Source organism: Hippocampus bargibanti, linkage group LG07 (genome assembly GCF_051943395.1).
Source record: "Hippocampus bargibanti isolate YZ-2025 linkage group LG07, ASM5194339v1, whole genome shotgun sequence".
Classification (NCBI taxonomy): Eukaryota; Metazoa; Chordata; class Actinopteri; order Syngnathiformes; family Syngnathidae; genus Hippocampus; species Hippocampus bargibanti.
In genome coordinates, this window is record NC_142740.1 from 24,231,657 (window position 1) to 24,253,166 (window position 21,510).

Genomic DNA, 21,510 nt, shown 5'->3' on the forward strand with positions numbered 1-21,510 from the left:
TTGACGTTTTAAGACTCGCGCTGACTATTCAAGAAGTCTTGTTTTCGAGTTGGTGACGATTCCTGACGTGACGTCACCTAACCGAGAAAGCGACACACAATCATTTTGGGTACTTTGTTTGGTATGAAAACTTCGTGTTGATGGCGAAATTAGAAGGAAAAATAACACGATGGTGAATCGTGTGTTGAACCAAGACAACTATTTGATATTCGCTGACACAAATTCCCAGCAGACAAATCAGCCCATTTCCAACGGAGCTTGGGCGCCATCTTCTGCATTTTATGGGTGCTACATTTCTCTCCAGATGCCTCAAAATGACACGGAATAAATTCTTTAATCGATTGCAAACATTTATGCTTTCCTCTTCAGGACTATTTGAACCATATTCATCATCTTCTCCCAATCTTAAGCCATTGTTTTGATTCTAGAGCAAGGCAAAACGTCCTGGCGTGACGTCACGAACAAGAGGGAGGGACCTTCTGAAACTCGCCATCTCCGAGGGCATTTTGAAGTACAGTAAAGTCTCGTTATATCGATATCGGATATATCGATAGTCCCGGTTATATCGATACTATTTCTATGCACGCACGGAGAAAATTACATGCAAACAGGGTCGGATATATCGATAGCCCCGGTTATATCGATATTTTTTCGGACTCCCTTGAATATCGATATAACGAGACTTTACTGTAGTTTTGGACACTAACTCATTTTTATTGGTGCTTTGCATTTGACTAAAATATCAGCCTGCGTGGTTTGGGTATTTTAGAGTTCATCCTGTCTACTTGATATCTAATTTTAAGCAGACTGCTTAAAATTAGCTATAAAACGTTTTTCTGAAGTCAGTTAGGAAACAAAAAAATGGTGTCGGTTGTCCTAAGTGCTGTGTGGTTAATGGCGCAAAATATGTGGTCTGCATTGTGCTTTTTCTACAAACAAGATGAAGGCATTGTCTAAAAATAAAATGTAAGATATTCATATTGCACATGCTGATTGATGTTATATATTTGATATCTTTATATTAAGTTACATCATCATATTTGCCTCATTTGTATTAACCACCAAAAAAAAAATCTAAGATCAAAGCATTGTTGTTGTCATAAAGGCAAGGCTTTCTGAAAGGACTTTCTGTTTGTAATGAAATGCAGGGAAAGAGATGGCCATTTCACAGTAAGATCAGAGCATTGTCATCTAAAGGTGAGTCGTTTAACTTCATTTGAATGTTGCTGTGCCGATGACCATTTTGTGTTTGGGGGGATTTTTAATCAAGCATTTTCATCATTATGAAATTCATAGAGTTGCTTGTTCTGTAGCTACAAGGGGTCACAAGCCAGTGTCTTATTATGCCGGTCCCAAGCCCGGATAAATACAGTGTTGTGTCCGGAAGTTGTAAAAGCTTGGTCTAAACAAACATTCGAATCAAACCTCTGAAGATGGAAGACACCGATTCACGGTTGCGACCCCTGAAGGGAAAAGCCCAAGGGAAAAGAAAACTCAAAAGTTAAAGAATTTAATTAAAAAATAAAAAATACGACAAACAACTCATTTTCCATTATCGGGTTAGTTTTATTGCATTAAACATGTACTGTATCTAAGGATTCAGGAACGTGATCGATCAATAAATAAAGAATTGTATAAAATGCATTTCAAGTTGCACCGCTAAATCTATTATTCGATGGGATGATTCAACTGGAATGTGGTGTTAAACAAGGATGCAAGTGCCACCATAGAGGAACGCTCATTTCTGTGCTAAAGGAATGTGAATGCAAACAGGCTATAATGGTCATTTATGCAGAGACGAAAGTGGACTTTCCTGAAAATTATATATTTATATGAAATGACATTTAATCATTTAGGATATGTAATGAAAATGTGAAAATCCAGAATTGCGGGAAAATCAGAAGGACTGACAATTAATGGTGGGTGGCGATTGGTCACCATCAGTCTTCTGACAGCAGTCGGTGGAAGTGATACTTCCTCTTCTTCAGCACCTCTCGAAAATCCTCCTGGAAAAAAAAAACCCAAAAAAACATGGGATTATATGACTGTAAGCGGAAAGACTGCGGCTCCAGATAACCTGCTCTTTTATTTACTTCAGGAAGGAACAACAAAACGTCACACATACAATAAAAATAAATACAGTGATACCATGGATTACGAATTTAATTGGTTCCAAGAAAGAGTGGAAGGTGAAAAGTGTGTAACCCAAAAATGAATTTCCCATACGAAACCATTAAAATGAGAATAATCCTGGTCCCCATAAAACGTAATTTTCTAAGCCTTAAAACTACACAAAATATACCTTATTTTATGTATAATAAATGTGCTATTGTATTATAATTAAAGAAATAAGCTGTACCGTATAATAAAGTGGTTTTATTGACCTTTGTGATGGTCGTTGATGGCTTGATGAAATGGAGTGGAGTTACTCATCAAGTAAACACTTGATGAGGAACGTAACCTTCTTCTTCTTTCACCATCGTGAGGAATGATCCCTTGGAGTTGCTTTCTCTGTGATAATTTTACTTTTTTCCTCATCAATTGTGTTCTGTTTAGCTGGGTTGATAGCTGTTCGCATCAAGTGTACAGATGGCTCGTGCGGGTTATTTGTGGAGCCTGATTGATCGGATATTTTAACCTTCCAGTCTACACTTTGCTTTTGAACTATTAAAGTTGAAACAAGTCCAAATTTCATTGTTTTCTATCCATTTTCTCACCATTTCACTTTGTTTTTTTTGTCACTTTTGTTTTTTTTTGTTTCAAGCTCTGTCATCTCCCGTGTGTGTTTTCTCACTCTCTCTCTCTGTCATCTGCCTGTCTCTTTAATGTTTAATGCTTCAATGCTGCGTTCTTGACCAATCAAGTGGCTTTAACCAAAGATGCCATTTTGTTTTTGGGAGAAGGGCCTCACTCTCTCTCACCCCCACCCCCTCACTGCTGCGTTCTTGACCAATCATGTGGCTTTAACCGAAGACTGGAGGCAGGGAATAGAGGACAAAACAGTCGGCCACCATTTTCTTGTTAGGAGAACGGGCTCGTTCGCGAACGACACATCACTCACTGTAGCGGCTCCGTGTGTACCCCGAAAAATAGTGTAGTATTGGAATAGTTCATATTCCAAGGTAAAATTTGCATTAATGTAACGTTCGTAAACCGAAAAGTTCGTAAGCCAAGCAGTTCGTAAACCGAGGTATCACTGTAATACTGCATGGGTACAGCTACTGTCTGACTGGCCGTAAAAAAAATGCAAACAAACTAACAGTAAACGTGTAGAGTGAACATAAAACAGACGAACCGCTGCAGTCAGTTTCACCATGTAGGGAATGAGCTTCTGGAGTTCTTGGTCATCTGGCTCACCAGACCAACTCTTAATGGGAAGAGTGTTCATCAACTGCAAAATTCAGACAACAACTTAAAACGAATCTAACGGACACCAACAAAGAGGGTGAAAAACGCCGGGTTTTTGGAGTAATACTGACATGGTAGGGGTACGTATGGGGTGCATTGTCCAGAACTACAATCTTGGTCAAGTCTCTTCCCAAGATGCTGAGATCTTTAACGTAGTGGCCGAGGACGCAGGCACACTCATCCTGATAGAGACGGTGGCTGCAAGGACAATCAGTGGAGAACCTGATAGTGCTCATGTTTTTGTTCATGACAATGTGCAAAGTGAAAGCAAGAGATTTTGGGGAAGCTTTACCGAAACAGTTTCTTTTGCGGGTCCAGGATGTCCAGAATCTTCTCAGCGTACTCCTTCTTTGCACAAGTGTAAACAAAAAGCTGCAACATAGGATCATAATGGAATAAATACAACAATAATACACATTTACTGTCTCCAATTACAGCAGGCTGAGGGAACGCTGGCTCTCAGGCTCCCCCTACAGTATTAAGAATGCCATGTCAGAAGCTATAAGAATCAAGCCAAAAAGGGCAGTTTATGCTTAGATTAGAGATACAGTGATACGTTGGTTTACGAACTTAATTGGTTCCCAGACAGAGTGTGTAAGGCGAAAAATGTGTATCCCAAAAATTAATTTCCCATAGGAAACCTTTAAAATGAGAATAATCCGTTCCCTGGTCCCCATAAAACATAATTTTCCACTTTCTAATTTTCTAAGCCTTAAAACTACACAAAATATACCTTATTTTATGTATAATAAATGTGATTTGGTATTATAATTAAGAAAATAAACTGTACTGTATAATAAGGTTGTTTTATTTACCTTTGTGATGGTCGTTGGTGGCTTGATGGAATGGAGTGGTCGGTTTCATCAGCATTAAACATTTGATGAGGAACGTAGCCCTCTTCTTTCACCATCTTGAGGAATGATCCCTTGTAGGTGTTTTCTGTGATAAGTTTATCTAGTTCCTTATCAATTGTCTTCTGTTTAGCTGGGTTGATAGCTTTTTTGCATCAAGTGTACAGATGGCTTGTGCGGGTTGTTTGTGGAGCCTGTTTGAACTATCAAAGTTGAAACTCTCTCACTGTCGTCTGCCTGTCTCTTTAATGTTTAAACCCCCCCCCCCCCCTCCCTTATTGCTGCGGTTTTGACCTATCACGTGGTTTTAACCGAACACTGGGTGCGGGGAATAGAGGACAAAAAAAAAGTCGGCTGCCATTTTCTTTTTGGAGAACGGCCTCACTCTCTCGCTGTCTGTACCCCCCCCCCCCCTTCACTGCTGCGTTCTTGACCAATCACGTGGCTTTAACCGAAGGGGGGGGGGGGGGATAGAGGACAAAACCAGTCAGCCGCCATTTTCTTGTTAGGAGAACGCGAGTGTGAGAGTGACTGCTGTTTGTCTTTGTGTGCCCTGCGATTGGCTGGCAACCAATTCAGGGTGTCCCCTGCCTCGTGCCCGAAGACAGCGGTACGAAAAATGGATGGATGGAGAACGGGCTCATTCGCGAATGACACGTCACTCATTGTGGTACTCCGTGTGTATCCCGAAAAATAGTGCGTATGCCAAGGTAACATTTTCATAAATTTAACGTTCATAAACCAAAAAGTTTGTAAACCAAGGGGTACGTAATCTGAGGTATCACTGTAATTTTAAACGTTTTCCATACATAAGGTGCATGGTTAGCTTTTGAAAATATATTTTCTTAGTGCAGAATATACAGTTAATGAATGCATGTCTACTTCAGGATATTTCTACTTTAATTTGACAAGCTCACATGGATGAAGTCCAGTAAATTGATCTGTCATCTTAGCCTGGACTAGTATTTGCCTCTATAAGACGTATTCGATATTTATCCACTACTGGATGAGACCTGCTTCTCATATGATTATAGTCAGAGGCCATGCGTTTTTCAATGCCGCCATGACGCATTGCCAAATAATGGGACCTGTGAATGGACATAACGTATCGTGCACCAAGAAGCATTCAATTTTCTCAAAAGCCAACATTGCGCCATATAATCCGATACATCTTAAATATGAATGAACGTTCCAATTTCTTTGTGTAGTATTGTAAATGGTCTGTAAAGCGCGTTGCAGCGGTTATTAATGCTACATAAAGCTTCATTGTATTCCTTTAAAAATAATACATTTCATTGATAACCGTCTTTCAAAATTAGCTTCATCGAGTGGATGCATAATGTAACCTCAGTCACTATTGATGGTTATATTCTATGCCCGTTTTTATGGTGGTGTGTGCTCTTATATGTGAAAACTGTCTCAAAATAGACTATTCGTTGAAGACGGACGGGCCTTATACTCCGGAGTGCTTTAGATTCCATAAAATACGGTACATCTCATTTGTTAAAGAGATCCAAAAGTAACCTAAATGATGAAATAGACAATGTAAGGTGAACTTTTAATATTCTGATAATAGGAAACTGTATGGGAGATAGACACAAACCTCATAGTGTTTTGCCACAGACTGCAGAAATTCCTTTAAATGTGGTCGTAGAATCATATTAACCTGTTGGTGACATACAATTAAAAAAAACATGAGTCAAGGGCAGACATATGTTGACTGACAGTTAATAAAATAAAGCCATTTTACTTGAAACACATCGAGCCAAAGTGTGTACTTGCAAACAAGTCAAGGCGTATAATCAACCACCATGGCAGAAGTCTATTGTTTTTCGTCTTTAAAATAAACCATCATACATTCAAGAATCAGATTCAAAATTAACTGATCATTACAATTATGCATCGTTGGTTACATTGTTGTGCCCAAGCCTCAGCTCACCTTGTACTGATGATCCTGAAAAGCAGTGTGGAAGGTGTATTCAGCATTGTCAATCGTATTCAGAGATCCAAACATCAATGTTTCTTCCTGAATGCACAAGGATTACACATTGGATTGAGTTTCGCACCATAAACAGTTTGTCTCGTTTTGGAGGATGTGGACAAGGACGAAATTGTGTTTTAAAAGTCTGTACTATATTTCAGATTTAAAAAAATGTGGGGGCCTTTATAAATGACCAAGTCCACATAAAGCAACAAAATAATGATATCGATCTTCATGTCTCACACTGTAAATGTGAATAGACATTAATTTAATACCATCAACAATTAAAATTGGTAAATTAATCAACCATGATTTTACATGATGTATGATTATTGTCATTATTATTCATTATTTCCAACCGGAAACCATACAACAGAAAAATAGCAAGTGGAATTGAATAAAAGACGAAAAGGTCCATTGGTCAAACCCAAAAGTGGAGCGGCAGCATTATTCACTCCAGTCATAACACAAATTAGTCAGTTTAAATATTGCAGAAAAACATGGCAACTGTGCAAAAAGAACTCAGTAAAGAAACCACTGTGATTTGCCTATGTTTAAACCGAAACTGTGATCGCAGTGTGGCAAACAAAGCGCAACGGAGAATGCAAAGCAGACAAACAAAGCAACCGATGATGATTGAATCTAAAAGGTAACTCGACAGATGTGACAAAGAAAAGCAGATAAAAATGTAGCTTACCACTGGGCCATTCCGACGACGATGTGAGTGATTTATCAAAGAAACAAATTGTGATGCTGTTTTTTTATATGTCGATGCGAGCGGTCACTTGCCAGTGACAGCCCGGCCCCTCTTAAATCCAACAAGTTGACTCATAGTCTTCATTTTTTATATTAATATCTTGCACGGTCATATCTAGAGTAGATATGGCCCCACCCTAGTGAGGCTAATGCGAAGGGTTGTTGCAGGACTAGCAGGGGAACTCACCAAGTCCACCACAAGCGTGGCCTCTGGGGTGCTCCTGGTTTTAGGAGGGATGTCAGGCAGTCTAGGCTGGGAAAACTGAGATTGTGATGGCAGGTTCTTGATGAAAGTGTAGCTTGAAAACAGAAGAAAAACTAATGTCGACAAATAAAGTCCAAATTGGTGTTCAGATACTGCGATGGTGAAAAAAAAAGCAAGGATAACATTTCACACAGATTAAATCTGTGCCAAATTGACCCTGTCGTTTAGAGACGGGGAAGAAACAGGCAGAAAATATAACTCACGGATTAAAGATGTGGTCATCCTCATCCCCGACCAGGAGGTCAATGGAGCCATAACCAAACACTCCTTGTTCGGGGCTCATCAATACATTGTTTCTTGGACTCTTGTAATCTGGATTTTTTTTTAAATGAAGACCAATTATTTTCTCACTCAATAGTAAATGTGAAATCAAATGCAAAAAGATTTCTGACATTAAATAACAAGGTCTTAGCACTAGCAAGAGTCTGTGTAGCCCGATAATGAGCCTTGCATTGAGGGTGGAAAAGGTTTAAAGGACAACAGACCCCTCCGGACAAATTGTGCCCATAATTTGTAAAATGGCTTCAAATGACTTCTACTGAGCGTATTTTACAAAGATTCCACCGCACATAGCTATATTTTACGTTTTAAGACTCACGCTGAATATTCCGGAAGTCTTGTTTTTGAGTTGGTGACGAGTCACGTCACGGAAGGAACACCCCTGACCGAGAAAGGACACTTTGTAGCAGTCCTTTCATGGCGTCAATGCATTTTGCGGTACTTTGTTTGGCCTGAAAACTTCGTGTTGATGGCGAAATTAGAAGGAAAACACATAAATAATGCGATGGCGAATCGTTGTGTGTTGCACCAAGACTTCTATTTGATATTTGCTGACAAAACTTCCCAGGAGACAATTTCCACGGAGCTTTGTCGCCATCTTCTGCCTTTTTTGGGTACGAGTACGAAAGAGTTTGTCACCACATTTCTCTCCAGATGCATCAAAAAGACCAGAATAAATTGTTTAATCGATTGCAAACATGAATGCTTTACTCTTCAGAACTATTTGAATTATATTTATAACTGGATGAGTAACAAGAAAGCATCTTTTCCGAATCTGAAGCCATTGTTTTGATTTACCAGCAAGGCAAGACGTCTTGGGGTGACACCACGAACAAGGGGGCGGGACCTTCTGAAACTGGCCACTTCCGTGTTCAATTTGAAGTAGTTTTTGGACACTTTAAGTCATTTTTATTGGTGTTTTGCATTTGACTAAAAATATCATACTGCGTGTTTTGGGTATTTTAAATGCTATAAAACGTTTTTCTGATGTCAGTTAGGAAACAAAAAAGTGATGTCGGTTGTCCTTTAAGGAGCAGCAAACAAAGACTTCTACTTACTCTCCTTGCTGGGTGTAAGGAATCGAACAATAGGGGTGTAGATCTTCCTGGACGTTGAGTTATGAGGAGAAGTCGGGTCCATCTCAGACAGTATGTGGTTATTGCGCAATATGGACCTGGCTGGCGTCTTGAAGATGGAGTCTTCAACACCAGTGTCATCAACTAAGGTCACAGCGGAGCATAAACGCAGAAGAACAAAAAAATATATAGAGATTAATTTACAAGGAGGAAATAAATTAATCACCTGTCTCTTTGTCAACCGCAGCAATGGCTCTCCTCCTCAGACGCCCATAAGGTAGCAGGCGCCTTACCATTGTTGGGACATCTTCAGCATCAGTGGTCACTTCAACCTACAAAATAAAAGGTATGCGTTTTCACTGGGTGGTTCACTACATTTCGTGAAAAGGTGAACAATAATTAGCTCATTCGCTGCCAGATGATGTGCAAAAATGTGCCCACTCCAGTGCCTCCAGAGTTTTTGTCATTGGCACTCAAATTTCAGGACACAGAATATTGAATTGTTGGACTACATAAACATTCAATACAGTGTAAGAAACCTTAGACCAGGGGTGTCCAAAGTCGGTCCTCGAGGGCCGCTGTCCTGCCTGTTTTCCACCTCACCCAGGAGCAACACACCTGATTCAAATGATCAGCTCATCAGCCAGCTGTAAAGCAGCATCAAAATGGTCCTGATGATTTGAATCAGGTGCATTGCTCCTGGGAGAGCTGGAAAACAGGCAGGACGGCGGCCCTCGAGGACAGACTTTGGACACCCTTGCCTTAGACTCTCTTCTTTCATAAGAAAAAAAAAGAATTAATTCCTAAATTATATGGGTCTGGCGTTATGAGCTTGAAATGAGGGCGGCTGTCCAAATCACAATGCAATACATACATATTGGTTTTTATACCGCTTTAACAACAGCTGGATTGGAACAAAACACTAACCTGTAAAAAAGGGAAATTATGCCTCTGACGGAAGGGGAAAAACATTGCCAGACACCTGCCCAGCGCTTTATTGGCAGTGAATGAGTGAAAAGGGGTGTCAAACTCAATTTGGAGTTGCACCTTCCTTTGAAGGCCCATTACAACAGTGATGCCGCAAAATGGATAACTAGTTTTGAAACCAGTCAAGTCAATTATAATACAGTAAAGTCTCATTATATCGATATCGGATATATCGATAGTCCCGGTTATATCGATACTATTTCTATGCACGCACGGAGAAAATTACATGCAAACAGGGTCGGATATATCGATAGTCCCGGTTATATCGATATTTTTTCGGACTCCCTTGAATATCGATATAACGAGACTTTACTGTAGTTTGTTCAATTATTGTTGAGTTAAGTGTAAACACTAACAAAATTATTGCACAATATCTGTGTTATTTATTACATGACAATTTGACATTTCGGGATATATTTTAGCCAAGTTCACACGTGATTTGCTTTCGTGGGCCTCACTGTCTGTTTGGCTGAAGTTTTGTGTTTCTTAAAGAGAAAACAAATCTTGTGTATGTTGTTTTTGAAACAACCTCATAGCCTGTGTTGGTATGTTGGGGAATCACCATAGAGGCACACAGGCCACCAATTACCATTTACAGTATGTGGCAGTATTGTTCCTCTTTAAGCAACAGACTGTACACCAAACTTGGTGTAGGAGGGCCGCTGTCCTGCCTATTTTGCATCTTTCAAATCTGATTCAAATAATATGATTATCAATCATATCTGAAGCAGCATTTGAACAATCTTGATGATGTGAATCAGGTGAGAGAGCTTGAAAACAGGCACGACAGGGGCCTTTCAGGATTGAGTTTGGACACTTGCTGTAGACAGTTCAACACGACTTAAAATCCATACAATCTTTCTCCTCTGCAAAGAAGCACTAATAATATTTACATGTGAGAGTCAGGGAGCAGATGGGCCTGAATTACAACATACAGTATCGGTATCTGTTTGATTGTGATGTTATGGCCTGGGTTTAACTTGGATCATATATATTTTTTTTTAGTTTATGACCTAGTCCCATGTTATTGAACATATTTGATGTGACTTGACTGGTTTCAAAACTAGTTATCCATTTTGCGGCATCACTATTGTAATGAGCCTTCAAAGGAAGATGCAACTCCAAATTGAGTGTGACACTCCTTTATACTCACTGCCAATAAAGCGCCGGGCAGGTGTCTAGCAATGTTTTTTTCCCCTTCCGTCAGAGGCATTGCATGGATCATATTTGTGTAAAATGACGTCACATAGGAGCAATTCCCCTTCCGTAACCCAAATTGTGTGTTCATAAAACATGACCGTCACATTTCACAACTTTTCAGTCTGTCTGGCATAGCATGCATGCTGACCTATTTACCGAGATCATCTCATGTGAAGCTGGCCCTCAATCCTCAATTTACTATGAAGAGGATGACAAAACAACAAACACTCAAAAGGGACACCACGTCACATGTTCCAAAAAATGAAAGGGAAATAGTGTAAATAGCACATAATAAACCAAAAATAGACTGCATGTCAAGTTTCAGAAATCATAAATCGGGAGATTTTCGTACTCGCGACTCTGAAGTGCGTGTTAAAATAATGTGAGGGTTACAATAGTGTAAATTAGAAGTAAATAAAACACAAACATGCTTTCGTGGTTTATTTATAGATTCAATTAGTATAAAAACGTATTGTTTTATTACATTTTGTTTTGTTTCGCTATTGTGGTCAAAATCGGAGTCTCCTGACCAAATCAAGAGACTTAACATGTATACCATGTCGTTTTGAGAACATTTGTTTTACGACAGTCAAATAATCAGATCGCATAATAAAAACATAGAAGGAAACAAGGATAAAGCATTTAGGTTGAGGTGTGCATGTAAAGAGTTTGGTGGTTCTCTTTATTTGTAAGTAGGTTCGTTGTCAGATCTCCCAGGCAGGTGACGCGCAGAGCTTGATCGCGGCGTGGAGTTGAGCAAGTCGCTTTGAGTCTGTGAGTCCGAGATGGGTCTGAGATGGTTCTGAGATGAGTCTACCCAATCTCTCTGTCCCGCGACAGCTCCTTTTATACCATTTTCAACCGTGTGCTACGCGTCAGGGTGAGACGCACATCAAGGAGATCAAGGAATTGAAAGACATGAAAGGGTTGAAAGGCGCACTTCAAAATCATACACACGTGTGACGCCACACATGTTCCATTGATAACACAATAACGTCGAAATGGCCACCACGTGTCGATGTTTTGCAATTCAGTGTCGCTTTGGATTGGATTAACCTTTATTAGTTTCGCAGTTTAATGTGCAACCAAGCAATCACGTGGATATAGAGTGCGGGCCAGTTTGCAATGCAACTCGGCAAACGGGCAACTCTTGCACCACAACAATCGAAGGCTAACAGGAGTATTAGCTACCGCGAACGACTAGTTCGGTAGAGCTAAATTGTAATTGAAGGCCCGAGCGAAGCCTGCATTGAGGGTGAATAGTACGTCGGCGACGAGGAGAGACGCGCATTGTTTACCTTGTCTTGTAATGGACTTTCTGGTACAGATATTCGAGTTCGTCTCGGTGTCGCTTTGTCGGTGGACCGCTGTCGGGTTTTCCTCGGCGTATCCGTGTACGGCGTCAGGGTTCTCTTTGACCGGAGTCTCATTATTACCTTACTTTACACGTAATGTTTCTCTCTACGAAATATCTAGCTCATAACCACAAGATTTCCTGTTGAATGTTTTGCTCCATTTCATCGGTTTGCTTCCTTTAAACGAGATCCTTTAAGCTCCGCCTCGCCAATCCCACTTCGGTCTTTCGAATGGCGCGCACCATTGTGTCAGTTTGAATATGCACACGCGCGATTGATTCACGACCGCTGCGTCACGACCACTGGGCGTTGTTTGAGATCAACCTAACTGCTCCGATACGACCATTCGTATGTGTCAGGGCCTGCAAGACCTTCTCTGCTGGTCTAAAAATATCTGAATCACAGACTGATTAATTATATGTTGTCCATGAATTCTTATTAAATAATTCCAAATTGTCTTTCAGCTTCCTTTCTTTGCTTTTCCCGCGTTGTGCTGCTTGCAAATGTGTGTTTTACATAACAGACAAGCATTTAACCAATCACATTTCAGCCATCACATGTTACTAGGGTCAGAAATCTACCTGGAGCCTTCACAATCAGTTCTGCAGGCTCTGTCACATCAAATGTGTCGGTCAAACTGTTGCTTTAACCAATTAGATTTTGAGCTGGTAACCCAAAAGGGGTACCAGCGCCATCTTGCAGGCGCTGGTCAACATTAGCGTTTTCGAAAACTATGATTGACTAGTCACTAGCACAGTATCACTAGCCGCTGGTGATAAGAGCATATTGGCCAGTGCTTTTTGTCAACCCACAATGGCTGAAGGAGGAGAATAAATTGATTTAGTTGGAGATTTACTGTTAAAGACTTTTGAAGAAAAGTTGGGCATCATAAAGGTTGGACTAGCAAAAAAATATTGCAATTTTATTATGTTACTATTGATGGTTTGCAATCCTTCGACAATCATCTTCTCTGTGGTGTGAAAGAGCGACTTCTGACCCCATATCATGAATCCACACATTGATGATAAACACCTGAACACTTTAATGACAGTATTTCTTTCTTCATGAGTTATTTCCTGGCTAATTACCCTCTAGTACACTACAGGACGTGTAGTAAATCAGTCCACACTTTTTTACAATGGCAGATGCGGATTGATTCAGACGTAGCACTACTGGAGGCCTCAGAGTGTCATGCACGTCCCGCCACGGTCGAGTACGTATATTTACCCGGCACCATTATTGTAAAATATATATTTTATTTAAAATATGAGAGCTTCTCATGTACTCTGCCCCTGATAGTAAGTCGTTTCTGATCGAAGGCCTTTCACCTTTATCCACTGCTTCTTAAAAATGTGCATGTTTTGCATATTGTATGTCGTCAATGCAAGAAGCATTAATTTGCATTGTCATTGTTTAAGAGGAATGCGGGTTCACACGGTTTCAATTTTCATTTGAACGAATGTCGCACCTTGAAAGTTTCAACAAAATATACCGAATGCAGTGATGACATTTAAGAAAGCTGATATTTTATTAATTTCAAATTCAAATTTAAAATATTCACACAAACACATATTGAGTAAATACGGAAGAATAACTTTTCACCATTCAAGATAGAGAGAAATAAAATGCTGCATTGCCTTCCCACAGCACTGTTACCCAGGTTATTAGGACACATCCCGTTCATTAAAATCATGTTTGTAGCCTATAGATAAAGAAAGAATAAGCACATATTGAGTGAACATACCAAAGACTACTTGTGGTGCTAACAACGGTACTCCAGAAGCAGTACTGTAGAGCAGTGGGATCTCTGCTCTTGCATCAGCAGTAGAAGTTGGGCTGTAATATGCCCTCTCTGTGCGCCCACAAAACTGGAACTAGACACCCAACTGAGGTGAATACATCCAAATGGAGGTAGAGGTAGATTTTCCTGAGAAGTTTTCAGAGACAAGGCACAGCGCCTCGCTTCCCAAAGTTCTGAAGTTCGCTGAAGACTTGAGGAGCACACCAGCTCCCCTAAAATGGTCACATTATTATCATTCTCTTCCAATATCATCATCATTTTTAAGATAATAAATCTGCTCTCAAATGTAATCTCTGCGTTCTGGTTTGCAACAGCATTAAGAAAAATAAGCAAAGAAATAGCAAAAACAAACATACATGATATAATTCAGAGCCCTAAAAAGCCATATTTCAGAGATATTCTACTCCACGAATCTTAGTAATACATGGTGATTCATACAATTGTCACAGCAGAAGGCATCTTGTTACTTTGTCATCTTCATTGTCTGCAGTCCACCTGATCAGAGACGACGGAGGCAGTGTTGATGTTCCAGAAGCATTCAGACCCATTAAAAATGTTGATGTATGGTCCATGAAGGGATTGACAGCAGCAATAGTTAAAGTTCTTTAAGTATGATATTTTTTGTACACAGCGAGCATGTGGATCAAGTGAAATTGTCCAATCGACACAAATGTGTAGATGCACTTGAGACTGCATTCAATCCAAATGAACTGCATTCATAACAAAAGGGGAAAAAATACAATTTCTTTGCTGAGTTAAGACATCCCCCCCCCCCCCCCCCCCAAAAAAAAAAAAATGCATTTTACATGGAGGATTCTACTTAACAAGAGCTACTGGAGAAAACAAGTAAGAATAAAGTCTGACAATTTCAGAGTCAATCTGAACACATCTAAAATCAACACTTTAACGCTTTTTCTTCTTTTTTCAATCCAAACAAAGAAAACCCCGTAAAGATATTCAACCACTGGGAGGGTTCAACAACAAAACCTTTCCACGGCGGGGCGCCCTTACCACAACCTTCCGTTGCCTCTCCATAAGGCAATGGCAACAAATCAAGAGAGAAGACCCCAATTAGCTGATATCTGATTGTCCGTGGTCATTAGTGGAGGGCTAACTTAATCAATATCATGATCTCCCCCAGCGTGTTAAAATCATTGAGGTAGAAAGGCGTCGAAACAGTGGCTGAAGGGATTTTTAGAGTGTCTGGAGGTACACAGTGTTTTGACAATGTCTCCTGATTGTCACCCGGCATGCACTGAAAAAAAAAAAAAAACACCACGGCAACCTTAGCTTGACATGCAGTTTTTGAGGGGGGCATAAAAAGACAGCAACTGTTCAAATATTTCACAGTACTGGTTGAACAAACACAAATCCATGCCAAAGAGAAGGGGAGGCTGATGGGGGGGGGGGGGGGTGTTGGTGCTTGAATGTTGCCAAAGGGGCAAAAGGTCATGGAGACAAATGTGTTTAAAAAAATGCAACGTTGATCCTTTCGCTCAAGATTGATTGAATTTCATTCTTACCAGCATCCCTCCCCCAAACAGCTGCTTTTTACTAGAGCGCCTTGATTTGATTGTCAGCTCCTTTACAGCATCTCTGACATCTGCTAATTAATAAAAAAAAGGCAAACGCATTCCCCCCTTGTAATATAAAGTACTTCATTATGTCATATGTAGAACTTGTAGCAATAGTTTACACAACATAAGAAAAGCCCAGTAGGGTATTCATAGTTAGTCTGCAAACAAATATGGAAATTTGTTATTGACACATTTGAGTCATATATTTAGTAATGCGTTGTTTAAATGTTTGCACAGCTTCCGAGTGCGTCTGTACTACTGTTCATGGTTAGAAGGCACTATCCATCCTTGTTATTTCGCCTTCACAGAATCTACTCTTGAGAACATGATACCGATACAATGCCATATCTTCACAAGTACTATTCAATGCGTGAAGAGCTTTCCGACTACACCGTTGAACCATCATGAAGCCTTGATGTTAAAATAAAAAAGTCTGCTGTGTTGTATCACTCAAGTGCAGTTGCTCATCGTGTATATTTGGGGAAACTGATACTGACAGTACACCTGTACAGTGCTGCTAATCGCATTATTTTAACCTAACTTAAATTTTTGAAAATACCTTATGTAGGAAAGAAAACAGTTAGCGTTTGGAAAACGGGGGCGATGGCACCGTTTGAATCTGTTGTTGGGCTGTAGTAGCAGGTGACGCTTCAAAAGACAATATATGTCACCTACTATATCACCACAGATCAGCTGTGCGCTTTGCTACTCTGGCTCACATCTGCTTTGGCAATGACTTGATTCCGAAGAGTCAAAAGGAAAAACAAAACAAACAGCTTTCCAAAATTGTAAAGTTATGAGAATAAAGTTGGAATATTATAATAGCAACGTTATTCAATCACAAAAGCAAATATGTATATGTAACAGTCTAAGATAGTGAAGGCTCCATCCATTTTCTAGAGTAGTTGTCCTTATTGCTGGAGAGCTTAAGCCTCATCCGGGTGTTATTTGGCTGAATTGATTGGGGAAATGAAAATATGATGTGGAGAGCCATTCCCGAATGTTTAGTTTTTTTCTTGCAGGGAGTGCTGATCAAGCACTGGTCAGACCTCTGGCAATGTTTTTTCCCTTCCACGAGGGGGCAGCATTTGCCTTTTGTACAGCCGCCCCTATTTCAAGCTCATATAACTCCAGACCCAAATAATTTACAAATTAACTTTTTTTTTTCTTGATGAAAGAACAGTCTAAGATTTCTTACGCTGCGTTGAATGTTTATGTAGTCCTGGAATTTGAGTGAAAATGACCAAAACCCTGGGACTGGAGTCTCCCTGGGAGCAAATGAGTTAACACGTACGGATGAATCTACAAAATCTGCAATTAACGTGCAATTAAAGTATGTTTTTAGAACGTGAATGCAGATAGAAAATTCAGGCTAACACAGGGACAACCATACAAAACTCCAGACTTGAGCCAAAATTTGAACTAAAACCTCTCAAATGATTTCAATTTTTTCCCCCATCATACATTGACATTGCTCTGGTAATCATATGATCTTATCCTAACATTACAGTATTCATACACACCTCTCTTACGTACGTACGTACATAATATTCCTGTGTGAATTCCATTTGGTACAAACTGGAAAGTGAGATTATGCAGGACAATCACGGTGTGAGCAGTACAGAGCGTTTTCTCAGACACGTTTGCCTAGCAGTCCGTGGTGACCCGGGGTTTGGAAAGCAAGGATCTGATCAAAGCAACAGAATATTTGCCTAAAACAGAAAAATAAAAGAACCTATCATCAAAGCATGATTCATGCCCAGTTTTGGTAGGAATGAGGTCGTTTGGCATAGTGTGCCCGGCAGTTGACAACCACTGCAGAGGTAACAAAAGTTAAATCATTCATCTCAGAAATCTGAGGATGACCTGGTCCACCAAACAGCAGGATAAGGCTAATAAGCACTTAGATAAGAAGCACAGAGTCCTGCTTTACAAAACACACACAAAATATATCGATATATTTATACGTATCTGACGTCTATAACACAAAAACACAACAAGAAAGCGCCAGATACAAATTTAACTACATCAAATCCTCTGAGACGCTGTGAGTCCCCTCCTGACACGCGATTGTCCGAACGAGGGTCTTCACGACAACAAGGATCAAGTGGATAGACTGGTCCTGTGAACTCCTGAAAGAAAATCCGTTTCCCTTCAGGCTTGATCCACAAATACAGGCATGCATCTGACCTTCAGACAATCACCTCAAGAGAAAAACGAGTTAAGAACAGGAAATCAAGACACAAATTGATCTTCCTGCACAGACGTCGAAAGCACTAAAGTTATATGGACTCCTGAGAGCAATCTGAGTATCATTCACTTCCTGAAGCTGGCAGAAACGTCATGAGGAGGCCATCAAGGCCAATGCATGCTGAAGTGCAGCAAAAGCAAAAGATGAGAAAGGTGAAGCATGCTGAGCTAGCTTTGACATGAGTCAATTATAGAACTGACCTTGCAATGTGGAAAAAAGAGGACAATGCACGAGTCCAGTGGGCACGTCATCTGGTTGCCAAATATATTCATCAAGACTGCTCTTCAACGGATGCTATGTACATCTGGTATCTGGTTTACAGACAAGTAGCTCACAGAAACGGCATATACCGGATTTTCCGGAGTATAAGCCGCACCCAAAAGCCTTCATCCTCTTCAAAAGATGACCCTGCGCCTTTTACGCAGGTGCACCTTATATGTGAAGTCATATTGAGCCACAACAGGTCTCACAACGACTGTAAGCAGCCACGACTCCATTTTCCTCCATAGAAGAAGTCATGCGTAACGGCAGCATCTCCTGCAGCGCCTAATAATGTGGCGTGCCTTATATTTGGATAACTTTTATACATTTACATATTATATATATGTTATATATTGGCACCACCCTACCCACCCTCGAGGACTTGCACATTGCAAGAATCGAAACAAGGGGAATCCTACTGGACCCTCCGCACCCTGCGCACCACCTTTTCCAGCGACTCTCCTCGGGCAGGCGCTACTGATCCATGCGCACCAAATCCAGCAGACATTTAAACAGCTTCTTCCCCCGTCGCCATTAACTCTCTAAACAGTAACCCAAATATAACTGTATGGTGCCACTTTGAAAATTTTTAAGATGATACTAGTGCAGCGTGTTCTACCAGAGGCAAATTCCTTGTGTGTTCTACATACTTAGTCAATAAAGATAATTCTGATATTTGGAAAACCTTTTTCATTCATTGAAGGTGCGCCTTATACTCCGGGTTGCCTTATATTGAAAATACACCATTCATTGGGGGTGTGCCTTATGCACCGCAAAATACGTACGGTACGTTTCAAACCTTTCTGATGAAAAATAAGACAATATTTTTTGTACTCTTTGGATAGAATTCTACTGATATCAATGTTTTCGTGCAGTGATACCATTGATCAAGATCCAAATAATAAAACGCCACAATGAAGGTCAAAATAACAATAAACAACAAGCAAAAAGGAGAGGATGAACCCTTGCCGTCAGTCAGTAGCTGTGTTGGTTAAGTGTAAACAGTGCATTACCCCTCCCCTGCTGATGAACCTCTCTTTTGTTCTTCCAGAAGCTGAACATGTATGTAGAAATAAATAATTCACAAGACGTACATACATTTTGTTTTGTTTAACACATACTGGCTCTCTGTTGGGATATTTTCCTCCAAAAAGTATTGTGGCTGTATGAAGAACAAAAAAGGTGAATTGAGGACAGAACCTGAGAATGTATTTCAAGTGATTGCATTAGTTTGTGTCTTTGTGTATGCTTTCTCTTTTTGGCGTAGATTATATAGAAAATGAGGTTGTTGTGTGTGTTTTTTTTGGCTTTATGTAGCTTGGGTTAAAAAAAAAAAGAGACGCGCTGGGACACGCTGTGGGCTTGTTAAGACACTGGGTTGCTGGAGTTTGAGGTAGGTGTGGTCTGCTGCTGCAATTGAGGAGAGATACGACTGCCGACAGGCTTGCTGGAGAGAGACATCCCTGATGCCTGAGCAAAAAGGACACCTGGAAAACAAAAGAGTGAAAAGTACATTGCAGGAAATACACAGAAGTCCTTTTCCTTCCACGCAAAAAGATTAGTGGCATTTCACATGGCGCTCTGATATCAGGTCCCATTTTAGAGACTATCTTTGTCACGAATGTGCATTAGGAAATATGGGAGAAAAAGACTCCTTCTGTGATTTGAAATGCACAGACAACAATGATACTTTGTTTAAGAGAGAAAAATGGCATAGTTCCATAAAATAACATGCATTTCTGAGAAACATTAACTAATTCATTGCTATTTCCGAACACCCATCTACACTCAGAGTAACTCATATTCACTGTGATTCCCAAATTTATTCGGGAATTGAAAATATGACGTGGACCGACCGGCATTTCCAAATTTGTTCGGGTTTTGGTATTTCTTGCGGGAACTGCCGGGGCGGAATTTCCCTCATTTTCCATGTTAGCGCTTTGTTACAGCTTCAGGTGTTGTTAAAGCGCTATATAAGCCAATATGTACGTAGACAGCCGCCCTCATTTCAAGCTCATATAACTCCAGACCCATATAATTTAAGAATTAACTCTCTGATGAAAGAAGAGAGTCTAAGCTTTCTTACGCTGCATTGAATGTTTATGTCGTCCTAAAACTCAATATTCTGTGGGTCCTGCAAATTGAGTGAAAATGACGAAAACCCCCTGGCACTGGAGTGGACACATTTTTGTCTGGCAGTCAACGAGTCAAGATGGACTGCACTAAGCACACCCATCATTTAGCAGCAATAAATGGCAGTATAATCTGAGCACCAGGTCTACAATTCTACAAGTTATTTGTATGATAAAAATCTATCAGTCCTAAATACAAAGCAATCAAATAGCAAACAGTCAGCACTTTGAAAGGCGCTTAGAAATAAAATGTATTATTTTGAAATGAGTATGTATTTTTGAGCTCCCTGGTGATCTATTCTTATGCTGCTGAAAATACAATTTCCTTGCTCATTGCTACTAACTTGGAAATACTGTATGTTGAGTGCATGGTACACAGAGGACCCCTTGTTCATTTAGTGAGGCATTCACTCTTATGATGTTTTACACTTTAAATAAAACAAATAGTTCCTCCATAAAAAACCCCAATTGCCCATCCCTCAACTAATCAACAGAGGATGTACTTCCTGAGGCTGCTGAAGAAGCATGGCCTGCCACAGCAGTTCCTACAGCATTTCTACACGGCAGTCATTGAATCAAACCTGTGTTTTTCCATCACGGTTTGGTTCGGGGCCGCCACAAAAATGGAAAAATACCGACTTCAGGGGACAGTTAGGACGGCGGAAAAAAATTATTGGCACCCCCCCTACCCTCTCTCGAGGACCTGCGAGAACCATGACAAGGGCACGTAAAATCCTACTGGACACTCCGCACCCTGCTCACCACCTTTTCCAGCGACTACCCTCAGGCAGGCACTACCGATCCATACGCACCAAATCCAGCAGACATTTAAACAGCTTCTTCCTCCTAGCCATTAACTCTCTAAACAATTTTGCACAACCCTGTGGAACAGCATCCCATTACAATCATTGTAGCTCCAGCACTGTACTCACTTGATATTATGCACATTTTTACAGTTATTTCTGAGAGGTATACCATTTTACACTAAGGAATTAGATTAGATTATGTCAGCCTTTATTAGTGTCCTCCATATTTATACATTATGTCTTTTTCATGATAATACTAGTGCAGCGTGTTCTACCGAGACAAATTCCTTGTGTGTTCTACATACTTGGCCAATAAAAATGATTCTGATTGTGATTTCAAAAGCAATTCATGAAAAAGTAGACACTCGTGTTATTCTTAAAATAACATATGATTTACAATTATGCTTTTCTGTGGTTTTGTAGCAACTCACCAGTGTACATGACTCCGTTGAGCTCGACTGACATGCTTATGCTGTTTGTACCATTGGTTGTGAGGTTCATGGCAGAGTCCTGCCTGCTGTCTG

The 21,510-nt window shown here is 40.3% G+C and overlaps 2 protein-coding genes across 3 annotated transcripts in view; both read right to left on the reverse strand.

Moving 5' to 3' along the window:
• Positions 1-1,678: 1,678 nt before the first annotated feature.
• ctdspl3 (CTD (carboxy-terminal domain, RNA polymerase II, polypeptide A) small phosphatase like 3) lies at positions 1,679-12,407 on the reverse strand. Its single transcript, XM_089000730.1, has 11 exons — positions 12,102-12,407; positions 8,843-8,948; positions 8,599-8,760; positions 7,465-7,573; positions 7,184-7,295; positions 6,199-6,285; positions 5,863-5,925; positions 3,701-3,780; positions 3,480-3,606; positions 3,296-3,391; positions 1,679-2,006 (listed from the first exon to the last, which is right to left on the reverse strand). The coding sequence occupies exons 1-11, from the start codon at positions 12,231-12,233 to the stop codon at positions 1,941-1,943; spliced, it is 1,140 nt and encodes a 379-aa protein (XP_088856856.1). The 5' UTR covers positions 12,234-12,407; the 3' UTR covers positions 1,679-1,940.
• A 1,255-nt stretch (positions 12,408-13,662) lies between these two features.
• arid3a (AT-rich interaction domain 3A) overlaps positions 13,663-21,510 on the reverse strand; it is a 61,255-nt gene continuing 53,407 nt past the window's right edge. For both annotated transcript variants that reach the window (XM_089001223.1, XM_089001222.1), the window contains exons 8-9: positions 21,418-21,507; positions 13,663-19,535 (exon numbers count right to left, since the gene is read on the reverse strand). In XM_089001223.1, the coding sequence (XP_088857349.1) occupies positions 19,414-19,535; positions 21,418-21,507 (212 nt within the window). In that variant the 3' untranslated portion in view covers positions 13,663-19,413. The remainder of the gene's footprint in view (positions 19,536-21,417; positions 21,508-21,510) is intronic.